Raw genomic sequence first — 17,860 nt, forward strand, 5'->3', positions numbered from 1 at the left:
GTGTGTGTGGCATGTGTGTGGTGTGTGTGGAGTGTGTGGTGTGTGGGGGGTGTGTGGTGTGTGTGGGGTGAGTGTGGGGTGTGTGGGTTATGAGGTGTGTGTGGCATGTGTGTGGTATGTGTGGTGTGTGTGGGGTGTGTGGTGTGTGTGGCATGTGTGGGGTGAGTGTGTGGGGTGTGGGCTGTGTGGGGTGTGTGGTGTGAGTGTGAGTGTACGCGTGCATTCTACCCAAGTTTCCTTTCTCCCGTGTGGTGTGTGTGTAGTGTGAGCATGTGGCATGTGTGGGGTGAGTGTGTGGTGTGTGTGGCGTGTGTGGACTATGGTATGTGTGTGGGGTGTGTGTGAGCGCGAGTGTATGCATGCATTCCACCCACGTTTCCTTTCTTCCTGGGTAGGTCTCGTCAGTGTCAGACCCAACGCTCCCTTTCTCTCTGGAAATAAAACTCTTTGATAACAAAACCCAACCCGTGTGAATTTGGGAGGATGCGCGTGTGCCCTGATCAGAAGGACCACAGAAGGGAAGCGGGGGGCCTGTAAGAGCCACCTGTCCCCTGGCTGTCCCGGCGTCCTAGGGCGCAGCAGTCGCGGCAGCTCCCTGGATTTCTGTGAGCACGGGGGCCACAGGCGTGCTGTGCGGACCCTTTGCCTCCAGGGTGTTGCCACTGAGCGTGTCCTTCCTGAAAGAGTGAACAATTCTTGACACATTTCTAAGGGAAATCTTCTTCCTAAGGGCATCTAAGGGATGCCTCCTTGAGAAGTGCAGAGTGTGTTAAACACGTGGGGGTCAAGCACGCCCTCTGCAGATAAAACCAGGGTCTCCACAAGCCTTGCAGGTGCAGCTTGGCGGAGGGGACCATCCCAGAGGAAGTCTCTGCATCCCTGGCAAGTAAAATTGCCAGGCTAGTGACAAGGAGGAGACCTGCCCGCGGCGCCCTGAGGGTGCTGTGCCCGGGGAAGTGCCCTCTGCAGGGGACCCTCTTCCCAAGGTGGGGGCGGGGCTGCCCTCTGCTGGCGACGCGGAGCATTGCGGCTCGGTCCTGGGACATCCCCCGGAGACAGGGAGGGCGGGGAGCTTGGACCTTGTCTTCCAGGAGAAGGTGGGCGAGACGCTGGCACAGGCTGTTCCCCAGCAGGCAGTTTGCAGACAGCTGCACAGCCAGCACGTTCTTTCAGTGGGAAGAAGTGAAATTGACCGGGCCTGTTCTTTCGAATGTCAATGCAAATTAAATGGACAAATCTCTCCTGAAGGCTGCTTTTAAGGGGTTTCACCTGTTACATTCTAAACCAAGCATCACTTCCATCAATTTAGAAAGAATGTTGTATCCTGACTGTAACTTTCCTTCTGTTTTCATTTGCAAATGCCAGGTGTCCTAATTCAAGCACTACATCTGACTATACTCATCATTTTTGAAATATTAGACCGAAATAGACAGGTTTGCCCCGAATGGTTTGGGACACCTGTTAATAGAAATCAAGTTCTTGAGCCTTGGAAAGACCACTCACCTGGGCAAAGGGGGAGACCTCATGCTTTGCCGACTCAGGTGTCTGCCGATGCCTGATGTGGACCCTCCGTGTTGGGGATGTCGGGCTTTGGGCTCTCACATTTGTCAGAGGGCAGATTCGGATCTCCGAAAACCCTATAGCCCTTCCTGTTCCTAATGGTGCTTAATTTACAACATCGGCCAGGCCTTGGTAGACGCCAAGGTCTCAGAGAGGCAATAGAGACCAGTGACAAGCAGATTCCAGACCCTGTATGGCCCCCTTAGAGCCACGTGGGCTGGGGAGGAGATGCAAAGGTAGATGCGTCAGACCTGTGTGTCCAGGCACTGCTTGCTGAGAAGTCTCAGTGGTCAGTGCATACTGGGAACACAACAGCAAATAAGCAGAGAAAATTGTGGTGCTGAGACAATATGTCAGCTATGGAGGGCTCACAGGGCAGCGGGGTTGTGGGAAAACAAAGTGAGAAAGAGAGACAAAAAGAGAGAGACAGAGACAGTGAGAGACAGACAGTGAGAGACAAAGAGAGAGAGATAGACAGAGACAGGGAGACAGAGTGAGAGACAGAGACAGACAAAGAGACACAGAGTGACAGAGATAGAGAGACAGACAGAGACAGAGACAGAGAGATAGAGACAGAGACAAGGAGAGACAAAGAAAGAAAGAGACAGAGGAAGAGACAGAGAGAGAGAAAGAGAGAATCAGAGAAAGAGACAGAGAGAGACAGAGACAGGGAGAGACAGAGATAGAGAAAGAGAGCATGAAGGAAGCAGAGGGCGGGGGCAGCAACATCACCGTGGACAAAGAACTTAATGTAAACTGGGAAGCAGTCGTCACAGAGACACCAGGAGGGAGCCAGCCTGAGTTGGGGGGACAGTCACAGAGACCCCAGGAGGGAGCCAGTGGCATCTTTGGGGGCAGCGAAGGCACCAGGGGGCAGGACACAGTGCCAGGGAGTCGGGGGCTGTAGGGACAGAGTCTGGGAGGTGAGACAGGGTCTGTGGAGCCTTTTCTGAGGGGCTGTGCTTTCTGTGACGTGGGTGCCAAGGAGTTCATGACCTGCCAGAATGCAGGGTGGAGGCAGGAGCTGGGAGATGGGGAGGAGGGTGGCAGCCCTCAGAGAAGGAGCGAGGTGGGGAGCTTGGGGCTTGCTGGAGGAGCGGTGTGGAAGGAGTTCACTGAAGCTGATGATGACGCTTATTTTCCCTGGGCCTCGCTCAAAGCTCCCAGCTCCTTGGAGGTAGGGACTCCATCTACCAGCCAGCTTGCCAGGACAGAGGTCATGTTCAGCCCATAAGAGGCATGTACACATACGGATGCACACGTGCACCCACACAGACTTGCACAAGCCACACACACACACAGATACACACAGGTGTGCGGGCAGTCACACACCGACACAGCCACACACATGTACAGATGCACACATGCACCCACACAGGCTTGCACATGCCACACACACAGATACACACAGGCATGTGGGCACTCACACAGACACCCACACACGTACAGATGCACACAAGCACACACATGCTCACAAGCACGGACATGCACACACCACACATGGCCCCACCCGCAGCATTGGGGATTACAATTCAACATGAGGCTTGAGCAGGGACAAATATCCAAACTATATGTCACACACACATGCACACAGACATGCAGGTACTTGTGCATTTACACAGATGTGCATGTGTATAACCACCCCACACACACACACACACAGACATGCAGGTGCATGCATACCCCCTCACAGACCTGTACATGTACACACCACACGCATGCACAGTTTGGACTGTATGGGGAGGGTGCATGTGGGACGGAACAGAAACACGAATGTAATCATTAGGCTCCCAGGAAAGAGGAGAGTCCTCCTATCTCGCTGATTCTAAGATGAGAAGCTGGAGTCAGCTCGGTTTGTCGTCCCCCTGCGGTGACCTGAGCACCCTGTCCTGCTCTCTGAGCTGGAGGGCAGCTGGACCCCAGCCCTTGGAAGGGCCCCGCTTCTCGCTGTGGGTTAGATTTCCTATTGAACTTTGAATTGGCTTTTGAATATAAGGACAGGAAGTGTCTGTGAGCGTGTGTGAGTGTGCTAAACAATTTAATATGTGTGCATTAAAAGTGAAGCTTCCGCTTTGCCTCCTGCTCCCGCACAGCTAACTGTGGAGCTGCATTGGGGTGCCCCCAGGCTGTTCATCCGCGTGTGGTGGGACAGCACAGGACATGCCGCCTCGCAGCTGTTCTGTTCAGCGGTGTGCCGTGGTGCCCTTCTACCTTGGCGCCATTTGCCACTGCCTTTCATTTTATATATATATTTTTTATGTTTTGAGACAGGGTCTTGCTCTGTCACCCAGGCTGGAGTGCAGTGGCAGGATCTCAGCTCACTGCCACCTCAACCTCCTGGGCCGAGGGTTCCTCCTGCCTCAGTCTCCTGAGTAGCTGGGACTGCAGGCATGAGCCACCAGCAATTTGGGTATTTTCTATAGAAATGGAGTCTCGCCGTGTTGCCCAGGCTGATCTTGAATTCTTGGGTTCGAGTGATCTACCCACCCTCGCCTCCGAAGTGCTGGGATTACAGGCGTGAGCCACTGCGCCCAGCTGTGCCTTAAGGCTTCCTGGCCCCTGTGTTGTAAGCGGACCCAGTGTGCTCACTTGGGCTGGCCCCTGTGATGAGTGGACCCCGTGATGTAAGCGGACCCGGTGTGCTCACTTGGGCTGGCCCCTGTGATGAGTGGACCCCTGTGATGTGAGTGGATCCCCATGTGCTCACTTGGGCCTGTTTGCGGGCATTTTGTGGTCCCCATTGTTTCCCTGTTAGGGTCACTGCTGTAAAGAGTCGCCCGCCCTGGGTGTGGCTGGTTTCTGTGTTCTGTCTGTGAAATTGTGTCCTGTTTCTAGCAGTTCTCAAATGCTCCAGCCGGGTGATTCACGTCCCCACCCCCACCCTCACCCCAACGGAGTTGGCAGTTTCAGGGCTGCCCTTGTCTGCCATCCCTGGCTGGCCTGAGGCTGTGCTGACCCCGGTCACCCTGCACAGTCTGAAGCCCTACATGGAAGCTCTGCCACCCACAGCCAGCCTCGTTAGGAGGAGCCAGGAGACACGCGTGACCCCAGTGTCTGCGCGCTGCCCTGGGTGGGAAGCCACTTCTCGGGTATGTGTCCCGTCTCCACAGCAGCATTTTCTTCGTGGAGTCTGCTGCTTCCGAGCACTGGGGACACGTCCTGGAAGCCCTGCCATGCCTTCCTCCAGGTCCTGCACGCACCAAGGTGACCACCTCCCCCGAGGCCCTCTCCCCGCGCCCTCCCAAAGCGCGTTCTCCAGGCCCTTTGGTGTTACTGCTGTTGAATTCACCCGCTTCTGACCACCTGTGGCCATTTAAATGTAAAATGAAAGCTAAATAAAATTTAAAATCCAGCCCATGGCAGGCAGGGCTGCCCCCTTTTTTTTTTTTTTTTTTGGAGATGAGTCTGGCTCTGTCACCCAGGCTGGAGTGCAGTGACGTGATCTCGGCTCACTGCAGCCTCAACCTCCCCAGCTCAGGTGATCCTCCCACCTCAGCCTCCCGAGTAGCTGGGATGAAGGCACATACCACCACACCTGGATAATTTTTGTATTTTTTGTAGAGATGGGGTTTCACCACATTGCCCAGGTTGATCTCGACCTCCTGGGCTCAAGTGATCCACCCACCTCGGCCTCCCAAAGTGCTGGGATTATAGGCGTGAGCCACTGCGCCCGGTCAGGCAGCCTCATTTTTGTTCACACATGACCAATGGCTGTTTACAGGGCTGTGTGCTGGTTATGCTGCTCTGTCCTGGAGGAGGAGCGAGCGCCCTCACCTTTGCCCTTGCCCTGGTCTCGCCCTCGCCCTGGTCTTGCCCTCGCCCTTGCCCTGGTCTCACCCTCGCCCTCACCCTTGCCCTGGTCTCACCAGCATGAGCAGAAAGACGAGACCCGGGGTTGTAGTGTCTGTGCTCAGGGTCCAGGACACAGCTCAGGGCCAACCTTCCTTGGGGAGTGACAGTCCCGGGAGGTTAAGGGTTGCGGTGGCCACAGAGCCACAGATCTGAGGTGGGGAAGACCTGCCTGAGGCAAGGCAGGCCCGCCGTCCGGGGTGGCTGGCATCAGGGTGGGCGCCCTGATAGCGAAGGACCCATGGCGCCCACACCGGAGGGCGGGAGGAGGAACAGCATGGCCCCCATGAAGCCCCTCGAGGAAGGGTTCCTGTCCCACGTGCAGCACCCCCCGTGCAGACCTCACCATTCCCGACGGGAACACTTGCGATATTCACTTCCAACCACACAAGGGCGCAGTTGGGCAACGGCAGCTATTGGAGAAATGTTGAAACTGGGGTGGCTTCTCTGGGTGACTCTGATGCTGCCATTGCTTCACGATTAATTTTTGTGTCCTGCTTAGATAAAATCATATCTAATAAAATACGTGCAAGGCTTCTAAGCAGAAAACTGCAAAATGTTATTGAAAGAAATTACAGTAGTATGAATAAATGGAAGAATATTTTAGTTCACAGATTAGAAGACAATTAGTATTATAACAATGTTAATTCTCTTTAAGTAAACATATAGATCGAATGCAATTGCCAGATAAAATTCCAGCAGGTTTTTCTTTATTTAGGTATGAACATTGGCAGGCTGCCTTTACATTTTATATGAAAATGCAAGGGGTGAGGAATAGTCAACCCAACTTTGAAGAAAAAAGTTGGAAGCTGGCTGGGCACGGTGTCTCAAGCCTATAATCCCAGCACTTTGGGAGGCCAAGACGGGTGGATCACGAGGTCAGGAGATCAAGACCATCCTGGCTAACACGGTGAAACCCCGTCTCTACTAAAAAATACAAAAAACTAGCCAGGTGAGGTGGTGGGCGCCTGTAGTCCCAGCTACTCGGGAGGCTGAGGCAGGAGAATGGCGTAAACCCAGGAGGCAGAGCTTGCAGTGAGCTGAGATCCGGCCACTGCACTCCAGCCTGGGCGACAGAGCCAGACTCCGTCTCAAAAAAAAAAAAAAAAAAAAGTTGGAAGCTGATACTGCCAAATATTAAGACATTATTAAAGTGACAGTGATTAACACAGATGTTGTAAACAGAAGAACAGCAGTACAGAATATCTAATCCAGACAGACCACATATCTACAGTCTCTCGATTTATTTCTTAAGTGATACGGTAGCATGGAAGGGGATGGACGTCCTCAGTAAGAGGAGTGGATGTGATTGGCTGTCCATGTGGGAAATTATGAATGCTGATACCTGCCTCACACCATATACAAAAGTTAATTCCAGATAGATCATGGGTGTAAATGTGAACTCTAAAGTAATATAGTCTCTGTTCTCGACAAACATAGGAAAATGCCTATCTCAGAGTAAGAAAAGATTTCTTACACAAGGTTTAAAAGGCAGTTATCAAAAAAGCAATTATCAGAAAGGAAAAGGTCAGTAAGTTGGGCTACATTAAAGTTAAGTTACTCTTTTCATCAAAATGCACCATGAAAAGATTGACATGGAAAGCCACAGTATGGAAGCAGATGTTTGCAATGTGCGCATCCAATAAGAAACTTGTTTCTAGCTTATACAGAGAACTGCACACCAACAAGAAAAAAGAGAACCTAGCAGAAAAACAACCAAAAGATGTGAACAGGCATTTCATAAAAGAGGATAGCCGCTAAATACAGAAGGCTTCCTGCCTCTAGGAAATGCAAATTAAAGCCATGCCAGGACACCACTCTGCACCCACAAGAATGGCTAAAATTCTACCGACAGACAGTATCCACTGCTGACAAAACCATGGAGCAGCCAGAAGTCACGTGCATTTCTGGCAGGTGTATATTCGTCCACATCTACATAATTACAGCAATTCCTAAGAATCTGTCCAACAGGAGTGTGTATTGTGTGCACTAGAAGACACGTATAAGAATGATCAGTCTTATATTCAGTTTAGCCCCAAACTAGAAACAACCCAAATGTCCATTAGGAGTAGAATTTTTTAGTAAATCATATTTCATCATATATGTATACCATAACCCAGCAACAAGAACGAACAAACACCCTACCGCAACAACGAACAAGCACCCTACCACAACAACGAACAAACACCCTACCGCAACAACGAACAAGCACCCTACCGCAACAACGAACAAGCACCCTACCGCAACAATGAACAAGCACCCTACCGCAACAACGAACACCCTACCGCAACAACGAACAAACACCCTACCGCAACAACGAACAACCACCCTACCGCAACAACGAACACCCTACCGCAACAACGAGCAAACACCCTACCACAACAACGTGCAAACACCCTACCGCAACAACGAGCAAACACCCTACCGCAACAATGAACAAGCACCCTACCGCAACAATGAACACCCTACCACAACAATGAACAAACACTCTACCGCAACAATGAACAAGCACCCTACCGTAACAATGAACACCCTACCACAACAATGAACAAACACCCTACTGCAACAATGAACAAACACCCTACTGCAACAATGAACAAGCAAACACTCCACTGCAACAACGTGGATGAATCCCACAATGTTGAAAGAAGGCAGACACCAAAAAAGCACATATTGCATATTTTTATTTGGACAAAATTCAATGGCAGGCAAAACTAATGTATGGTGACAGGAGTCGGGTGGGGCACCCTGGATGGTGGGAACGGCCTCTCAGTCCGGGCACTCACTGCCGTCACTCACACTCTGTGCTTCTGCATAGTGTGCATTATAACTGGACAAAGTATTCACGTAAAGAATGGCATCCTCCAGGGAAAAGAACTTAGGTGCCACCTACTGTATCCCAGGTGGGCTGAGGTAACTGAGTCGCACTCTGCAGGGAGGGCCTTCTTGTGCGTTTGTTTTGCTTTTCCTGAGGACTCGGCCACCCTGCTGTGCAGGGACCTTTCTCCCAGACTCCTCTTCCTGTCTTGGGTGCAGGTTGACGTTTGAGCAGCAGACACCAAGGGTCCCCTTCCTCCTGCCCGGGCCTCCCGTCCCTTCAGCCCCTCCTGGCCACGAACTGTTGATTCCTAAGCTCCGCCGCCCTCTGCAAGCGCTGCTCCTCCCGTGCCCTGGCCTCCGCCTGCCCCCGCCCTGGGAGAAAGCATCCTCCTTGCCCCCACCATGTCCACGCAGCAGAGGCAGGTGGCCAGGCGCTGGGGGAACCTGGTGCCGGGGCCTCCCTGTCCCACTGGCAGGGAGGAGCCAGCCGCTGCATCCAGACCATCCCTCATGCGCTGCTCCTGTCCAGTGAGCTGTGGTCGCACCCGCAGGCCAGTGGACTGTCTGCCCGCGTGGGTGGGGAACCATGGGCCTCCCAAGGTCGTGAGCCCCAAGCAGTTTGGGTCTCTTGTCACAGAAGACGCAGCCAGTTGGAACATTCCTGAAACTGTTTATGAGACCTCTGGGCCTTTTTTGTTTATTTGGGCCAAAAGTGAGCTCACTGGCTTCAAACTCAGCTGTTGGGCGACTGGCCAGGGCAGCCCCTCCAAGGCCAACTGCTGCGGGGTTGGCGGCCGATGGAGCATCTGGGGCCCTGTTCGTGCCCTGGTGCGAGGGAGCGTCTGGGGCCGTGTTCGTGCCCTGGTGCGAGGGAGCGTCTGGGGCCGTGTTCGTGCCCTGGTGCGAGGGACGTTTCTGGGGCCCTGTTCGTGCCCTGGTGCGAGGGAGCGTCTGGGGCCGTGTTCGTGCCCTGGTGCGAGGGACGTTTCTGGGGTGGCTGCCAGCTGGAGTTATTCTACCCCAGCTCCTCCAACACCATCACCTTCATCCGTGTGGGGACTCTGGGGACCGTTTCCTGCTGACACTGGGCAGGAGCCACACCACGCTCTCCCTTAGGCACAGGAGGCCACAGATGTGGGCGTAGATCCGAGCTCCCTGAGCCCTGGGTCCTCACTCCTGTGAGCAGATCCAGGTCCTGCCTTACGGTTTTGGGCAGTGCAGCCTCGGGAATGCCGTGGACTGCGGGGGATCCTGTGGCCCTGCTCGCGTGGCCACAGTCAGTGTGGGTAGAGGAGGTGCTAGGGGCTCTTTACATCCTCACGCCAGAGGCTTTTTTAGTCCAGGCTTTGCACCTTCTGAGTCAGTGTTCCTGAAATGTGGCAGGAGAGGAGACACGGGGCTGAGGGGGCGTGGATGAGTGTCCACCTGGGCCCTACGTAGGGGGCAAGGTCGTGGCGGGAGGCTGCGCAGAGCAGGAGGCTGAGTGCTGGTGAGTGGGCATCTGGGGTTGGGTCTTTGCTTGGTGGGAACATTAGGAGGCCGCCAGGATGGACGTGGCCTTAGGGGCAGCACACGTGGTGTCTGAGCCAGATTCCCCTGTCTCTGCTCACAGCTGTGTGACTTTGGGCAGGTGACTAAAGCTCTCTGTGCCTGGAGAGGATCATAGCACAGCCTCATGGGACGGTCGCTGGAGCCTGATGAATAGCTGTGGGGCTGCTGGCACAGTGCTTGGTCCAGAGCAGCCCTGGAGGACAAGTCCCTCTCCCTGAAGAAGTGTATGCTTCCCGCCCGCACCCCGTTCCCGCACACGCCCTGTGCCCGCACCCCGTTCCCACGCACGCCCGGTGCCCGCACCCCGTTCCCGCGCACGCCCTGTGCCCGCACCCCGTTCCCGCGCATGCCCTGTGCCCGCACCCCGTTCCTGCACACGCCCTGTGCCCGCACCCCGTTCTTGCACACGCCCTGTGCCCGCACCCACGATGGTGAGCACGGCCAGGGCAGGAGGAACCAGCGCTGTCGTCCTGCCCAGGCCCCACACCTTCTGCAGCTGAGCAACGGTGACTGCACTGTTAACGCCACCTGGAAACCAGTCCGTCCTTCTCATCGAGAAACTGATTTTCTACTATGCATTTTTTGAGTCAAATAAATTTACAACACCTTGTATTTCACTTGCAATTTTGACTTCTAAAAAATGTTTTCGTTGTTGGTAACTTTGGTTTCTCATTGAAAACAGATGCCTATTTGTGATGCTGGTGCTCCCGTTACAATGTTACCCAAAGATTTAAACGTAGAGTGAGTGGAAGCCCCACACGGGCAGGCCGGGCGGCATCCAGTGGCGACGGGAGCACACGGCGCCTTTCTGGTGGCTGCATCGTCAGCCTGCCCTGCCGGGTGTGAGACAGACGCGCACCTAACGGTGTGAGAAGCCAGATGTGGGAGGCACCGGGCACTGTGGGCAGTGAGGCAGGAGCTTGGCTGCCTGCGGGGCAGAAGCTCCATGGCTATAACTGGATGTGTTTGGGTCACAGGGGTCTGGGGGGTGCGTCCTGGCTATAACTGGATGTGTTTGGGTCACAGGGGTCTTGGGTGGGGGAGGGGTGCGTCCTGGCTATAACTGGATGTGTTTGGGTCACCGAAGTCTTGGGCGTGTGCATTCTGCATCCAGCAGCTCTCACACGGCAGTCGTGGTCCCCGTTGCTGGTCCGGCCTGTTGTGGAGTAGCGGGGACATTCATGGGCGGACACAGAGGCTGAGACTCCACCCCAGTCAGAGCTCTATTCCAGGGGAAAGGGGAGAAACTGAGTCAGGCTTTGTTCTGCAAAACAGTGACGCCGCTCAGCCAGCGTGGCGGGCTGCAGCACACTCAGTGGCTTCATTTCACTCTCACGGTAACCCCTGGGGGTGGATTCTACGATGACCCTCATTTTTACAGAAAAGGAAGCAGAGATGGTTCACAGCTGAGCCACCCGTCCAGGGTGACGCCTTTGTGGAGCCCGCCAGTGTCGCAGATGCGGTGAGCCCCTCCCGCCCAACACACAGCCCTTGGCGGGGGCTCCTCAGCAAACGCTGCAGGTGGGCAGCGTGGGGTGTTTCTCGCGAGCATCACCCGCTTCAGGACTTGGAAGCGCTTGACTGGGTTCACTGGGCTGAGGATTATGTGCTCAGTGGAAATCAATCATTTTGGGCTCTTCCCCTTCCCTCTAGGAGGAGTGGGACCCGGAGAGCTCCAGGACCAGCTTCCTGGCTTGGAGTCCAAAGGCAGCTCTGAGCACACGCGGGTCAGGAGGGAGGGGAGCTGGGCTCTGCGTCTGTGGCCTGGCGCATCCAAGGTCCCTTTGTGGAAAAGGCACGTGTAGCACCTGTTCCTGGAGGATAACCTGTCACTCTGTGCCTCCCCCAAGGGAGCACGCAGGTCTACACGGAAGTACCCACTGTGTCTCACAGTTCAGAAAAAGTCGTCAAAGTGCTCAGACTCAAGAAGTAAATAAGGAAATATGAAAACATAACTTTCTTTCTTTTTTTGAGACAGTCTTGCTCTGTTGCCCAGGCTGGAGTGCAGTGGCACCATCACAGCTCACTGCAGCCTCAAACTCCTGGGCCAAGCAGTCCTCCCACCTCGGCCTCCCAAGTAGCTGGGACCACAGGCACATGCCACCACACTCAGCCAATCTTTGTATTTTCGTAGAGACAAGGTCTCATCATGTTGCCAGACTGATCTCAAACTCCTGGGCTCCAGTAATCCACCCACCTTAGCCTCCCAAAGTGCTGGGATTGCAGACGTGAACCACCATGCCCAGCTGAAAATATAACTTTAAAAAAATCTGAGCTCCATAAGAACTAAGCCAGATCAGAAAACGAATTCTGTCTGTGGCCCCCACAGCTGTGAAATGGAGTTGCTGACTCCCCGTGCTCGTGCACAGGCCTAGTGCCCACTGCAGAAGCTGCTTTGAATGAAAGCTAGTGTTTATTCGTGCACTCACCCAGAGGGTTTCTGCCATTATTGAATCAAATCACCCCTCACGTGAGGCGTTTTTCATGGCCAGATGCAGACAGGGACACAGACGCAGCAGCACACAGCACACACGCACGTTCGGGGGCCACTGCCTCGCCTTCGTGTCTTGGGAGTTGCTGTTTCTGTCTTTAAATTTGAGCATCAGAAGGATCTGAGACATCCGACATAAATCCCTGGCTTGTTAATGATGCTCGCAGCGAGCAGAGCACGCCCACAGACTGCATAATTTATCTGTCCTGCAGAATTCTGATTTTCATGTAAACCCAAGACATGTTCAGAGACTTGGAAATTAGCGATTCCAGCCCCTGCCTTAGGCGTGCCCGTGTGATTGTTTCTGCCGTGGATTGGCTGGTGGTAGCAGCTGCTGGCATCATGCAATTGGCTTGGCTGCAGAGTGAGCCCGTGGAAGAGGGCTCTCCGTACCTACTCTGTGACTCAGGCTCCTGCCGCCAGGCTCAGCCGAGGACGGAGGCTGTCGTTATACAACGCACGAGTGCGGTCTCTGTCACAGATGTGGCTGTCGCAGGGAGTGCTGCCTCCTCTCCCGTTTCCAGCAGATGCTTGGGAACCTTCGGAAGTCTTGGAGATTTTCTCCCAGCACCATAGCAATGCCACCACGAGCGAATCTTTAACGTGGACCAGCACGGGCACCTCAGATGCCAGGACCGGCGTGATGTATGCGCCATAAGACTGTCTTGGAGGGTTTAGCCAGCTGGTCACCCAGGAAAGGAAAATGACTCAGTTCTTAGTGTGGAATAGCAAATGACTGCGCTCGGGAGAGGTGGTTCTGCCTGAATCTGTGAATCGAGGTGGTTGGTGTTAGGCTGAGAAATAAGAACACATCGGAAGGGTGTGCCCTTCCGTAGATGAGGAGGTTCTGGGACTGTGGGGATGGGGCTGCCGGGGCCCCCATGTGCTGTGCCTCTCGCCTGGTGTTGCAGAAATGGCATCATGAGTACGGGGGATCGCCCTCCCAGGAGGTTTTCCAAGGGGTTTCCTGGGCAGCCGGCTTCCCACCTGCACACGTTAATGGCAGCGTCTCTTCCTCACTGCAGCCTGCAGGACGCTGGCATCGGATTCATCCTGGTGATAGACCGGCGGCGGGACAAATGGACCTCCGTGAAGGCGTCTGTCCTGCGCATCGCAGTAAGTGCTTCCCGGGGCTCTGCCCCGCGCCCGGCCCCTCCCTGGGCTGGGTGACCGCATGGTGCTCTTCCTCTGCGTCTGCCGCAGTTCCTGCTTTGTGCTGAGTGGGACAGAGCCCAGTCCCGGTGCGGGGAGGCTGGCGCCAAGGCCCCCCTGCTTGAGCTCCCGAGGTGCTGGTGCCTGTGTGTGTTTTCCCAGACGGGGGAACTCTCAGGGAGCCTCGTGTGACTTGAAAACAATTTCCCCGGACAGGGCGGCCCATGTGTTTCCGAACACGGAGTCTGAGATGCTCGGGATTGAGTACACCCTCCCTCTTACACAGAGCACAGCAGTACTGACCAGGCAGGAAGGGGGTTGTGTGCAGAGACGCTCCGGACTGGAAGGGGGCTGTGTGCAGAGACGCTCCGGGCTGGAAGGGGGCTGTGTGCAGAGACGCTCCGGGCTGGAAGGGGGCTGTGTGCAGAGACGCTCTGGACTGGAAGTCTGAAGTGGTACTGCAGAGCTTTTCTAAGTGATTTTCTCCTTTCTAAATCGGGCCATCTATCTTTAGCTGCGACACTGAATGGGCCGCCACCGCCTCCCTTCCCCAGTAACCCAGCCTCGCACGTAGCCACCCTCCTTTCCAAGGACTTTCCCTTGGCGTCCGAGAGTCTGTCTGCAGATTCTGCGTGCTGCCTTCCACAGCAGAAGAGGAGCCCAGTTTGCTGTTGGTTTTAACCCAGAGTAATCATTTAAGAGGGAAGAGATTAAGTCAGCAGAAGCCCCCCAAATCTTATTTTTGTCGGTAGCTGCCACCCGTATGCACGACCCCGGCGTGGAGCGTTCCTCACCCACGCTCGCTCTCCCCGCCTGTCAGTCCAAGTTTCGTTGCAGCCAAAGGACCAAAAAAGTCTGCCTGTCTTCCAGGAGGTGACCCAGAGCCTGGGTCCGGCACCGGCATCTTCGCATGCCCGCCACAGCCCATCCCTCCCAGGCTCTGGGACCCTGGGTCCTCAGCTGTGGTGGCACAGCTGCTCCAAGCATTCCTCAGCACCAAACCCCAGTGAAGTCAGATTCTCCTGGCGTTTCCTCGGTCCTGCGTTCAGACCGTCTTTGGGTTCCCCGGCCTCTCGGTGGCTGCTGCTGCGCCAAGGTTCTGGGTATAGTGAAATAAGTCATTCCTTTCCCTGCACGTTGCCTCCTTCCTTCATCTTTTACAAGAATTAGAGGCCCCATATCTGCTCCGATGCCCACAACCTTCATCATTTTGGTGCAAGCCTGCCCCTGAGCCACTGGTTCTCACCTAAGTCTTTGGGATGAGGCATCTCCTTGTACCCACACGGCCCCCCTCTGCCCCTCACCATGGCTGATGCCCGTTCCTGACCCTGCCTCAAGCTGGCACACACCGCCTGTGGCATCGTTATCTGAAATAATTCAAAACACTTCAGGATGCTTCCAAAAAAGTAGACGTGTATAGAATCAGTCTTCCTTTGTTTTAACACTGCATTCGTTTGCTTTTGCATCACTCTAAAGACATACTTGAGCTGGGTAATTGATAAAGAAAGAGGTGTGATTGGCTCACAGTTCTGCAGACTGCACAGGCTTAGCACCTGCATCTTCTCAGCTTCTGGGGCGGCCTCAGGGAGTTTCTAGTCGTGGCGGAAGGCAGCGGGGAGCCGGCATCACATGGTGAAAGAGGGAGCAAGAGAGAAGGGGGAGGTCCCAGACTTTTGAACAGCCAGATCTCGAGTGAATTTACTGAGCGAGAACTCGCCCGTCACCAGGGGGATGGCGCCGAGCCATTCATGAGGGGTCACCCCCATGACTTAATCACCTCCTGCCAGGCCCCACCTCCAGCACCGGGAATCGCATTTCAACATGAGATTTGGAGGGGACAAAAGTCCCATCCATGTCAAGCATCCCCAGAAATGTAGAAAGTTCTTTAGATGAGTCATCACCAACTAATAGCAGCGTGTCCCTTTCGTTATTGTACATTTTAAATGAGTTTGCACATGAAGTCATAGGCAATTCTAAAAATTAAATTGTAAGAACCCACGGGGTCAGACACACATGGACGGACAACAGATACTCTTGGGAAGCACACATCAGTCCTGGGCAGGTCCCACAGTCTTCCCAGCAAGTACGCCATCGTTTAAAGAACAGATAACACCGTTACAGCCACATCTTTCACACTTATCTGCCGCTGATATAAACCATTGGGATGACTCTTAGCAAGACGTGGGTGGTAGGAGTCAGCCTCCCTGCCAGGGCACTTGCAGGTGTCAGGACGCACCTGGGTGCCCTCCATGCCCATGGGGTCCAGGCACCTGCATCTTTGCACACCCGCCACAGCCCGTCCCTCACACGGCTCCCGAGCCAGCGTCCCTTTGCCTGGACTCTGACTCTGCTCCTTCCTCTCAGAGGCCACGCCTTACTACGTGTGCCCCAGCATCTCTGCTCACACCTCACTACGTGTGCCCCAGCGTCTCTGTTCATACCTCACTACATGTGCCCCGGCCCCTCTGCTCACACCTCAGTACGTGTGCCCCAGTGTCTCTGTTCATACCTCACTACATGTGCCCCGGCCCCTCTGCTCACACCTCACTACATGTGCCCCAGCGTCTCTGCTCACACCTCACTACGTGTGCTCTGGCCCTTCTGTTCACACCTCACTACGTGTGCCCCAGCCCCTCTGCTCTCGCATCACCACGTGTGCCCCAGCGTCTCTGTTCACACCTCATTACGTGTGCCCCAGCCCCTCTGCTCACACCTCACTACGTGTGCTCCAGCGTCTCTGTTCATACCTCACTACATGTGCCCCAGCGTCTCTGTTCATACCTCACTACATGTGCCCCAGCGTCTCTGCTCACACCTCACTACGTGTGCCCCAGTGTCTCTGCTCACACCTCACTACGTGTGCCCCAGCGTCTCTGCTCACACCTCACTACGTGTGCTCTGGCCCCTCTGTTCACACCTCACTACATGTGCCCCAGCGTCTCTGTTCATACCTCACTACGTGTGCTCTGGCCCCTCTGCTCACACCTCACTACGTGTGCCCCAGCGTCTCTGCTCACACCTCACTGCGTGTGCTCTGGCCCCTCTGTTCACACCTCACTACATGTGCCCCAGCGTCTCTGCTCACACCTCACTACGTGTGCTCTGGCCCCTCTGCTCACACCTCACTACGTGTGCCCCAGCCCCTCTGCTCACGCATTACCACGTGTGTCTCTCAGATAAATCAGTCACTCCCGGGTTAGGTGACAAGAGCTTCCCCATATACGAGGCTACTTTTTAAGAAATACAAAAATCATTTTCTAAAAGCAAAATATTTCTGCGAGGTCACCCTACAGGCTAGTGAAGTAGCCCCCAGCAGACCCGTGATTTAGGCGTTGATCTTCAGCTGCCGAGTGTCCTGTTCCACTCCCTGAGTGTGTGATCGGATGAATTTCTGAAGCAGATTGACTCATCTTGAAAGCTCTGTCTTGTGAACATCATCACTGCTCCAGTGCCCACAGCCTTCATTGTTTGGTGCCAGCCTGTCCCTGAGCTGCTGGTTCTCACCTAAGTCTTTGGGATGAGGCATCTCCTTGCACCCCCACGGCCCCCCTCTGCCCCTCACCACTGCCAATCCCCGTTCCTGACCCTGCCTCAACCTGGCACACACCGCCAGCTTAGTGTTTGAGTTTTTATTTTTGCATTGATTCTTATACCATAAAAATACGGCTTTTTCTGTCCTTCTTTCTTTAATTCTCAGAGTTCACCGACACTGGTTTGGAAGTAATAGAAGCCAGCATTTTCCAGCAAAATCACCCAGAATTCTCTCTGAACGCTGTCTTTCTTGTATGAAAATTTATAGTTGTATTAATACACAGACTCTGTTTGTGTGGTCAGCAGGTACTGAGGCTTTTCTCTGTCCCGGGCATTGCCCAGGCATCACGGATGTGAGGGAGGAAATGAACAAGGCTCACTGCCAGCTGGGCGAGGACAGTTGAGGGGGATCACAATGGGGTCACAGGCAGGGGTGGCAGGGAGCAGCTGGGAGGGCGGCTGAGCCATGGGAAGGGGGCACAGTCAGGCCCCACATGCCAGGCCCCATCCACCTGGGCTCTGACCCCGGAGAGGGCGTCTTCCTGTCCCCAGGCCCCTGCTGCCCGGAGCCGGGCCGCCTCCAGGAGGGTTTGGGGCATGAGCAACCAACAGGAGACAATGATGGTGGACGTTGGATGGGCCAGCAGGCACAGAGCTCAGAACCGTGGTTTCATGAAGGAGAAATGGGCCACAAGGCCAAGGAGGCAGGAGGTTGGGGGGTGGGCGGTGATGGCACTGTCGTAGGAGCTGGTTGTGCACGAACTGAGACTCGGAGGGTCACTGGGCAAGGGAGCCAGGGCAGCCGCGGACCCGGCCAAGCCCAGGTGCTGGGCAGACCAGGAGAGACACGGGTCTCTGCAGTGGGGAAGGGGTGGGTGGTGGGGCTGGGAGGAGGCCCCAGGCTCT

General features: G+C 54.8%; 1 protein-coding gene across 1 annotated transcript in view; it reads left to right on the forward strand.

Moving 5' to 3' along the window:
• Positions 1 to 17,860, forward strand: part of MCF2L (MCF.2 cell line derived transforming sequence like) — an 82,383-nt gene that overhangs the window by 61,232 nt on the left and 3,291 nt on the right. Inside the window, exon 4 of the mRNA XM_025364398.1 lies at positions 13,297 to 13,387. Coding sequence (XP_025220183.1) covers positions 13,297 to 13,387 — 91 coding nt within the window. The remainder of the gene's footprint in view (positions 1 to 13,296; positions 13,388 to 17,860) is intronic.

The sequence above is a fragment of the Theropithecus gelada genome, chromosome 17 (genome assembly GCF_003255815.1).
Source record: "Theropithecus gelada isolate Dixy chromosome 17, Tgel_1.0, whole genome shotgun sequence".
Classification (NCBI taxonomy): domain Eukaryota; kingdom Metazoa; phylum Chordata; class Mammalia; order Primates; family Cercopithecidae; genus Theropithecus; species Theropithecus gelada.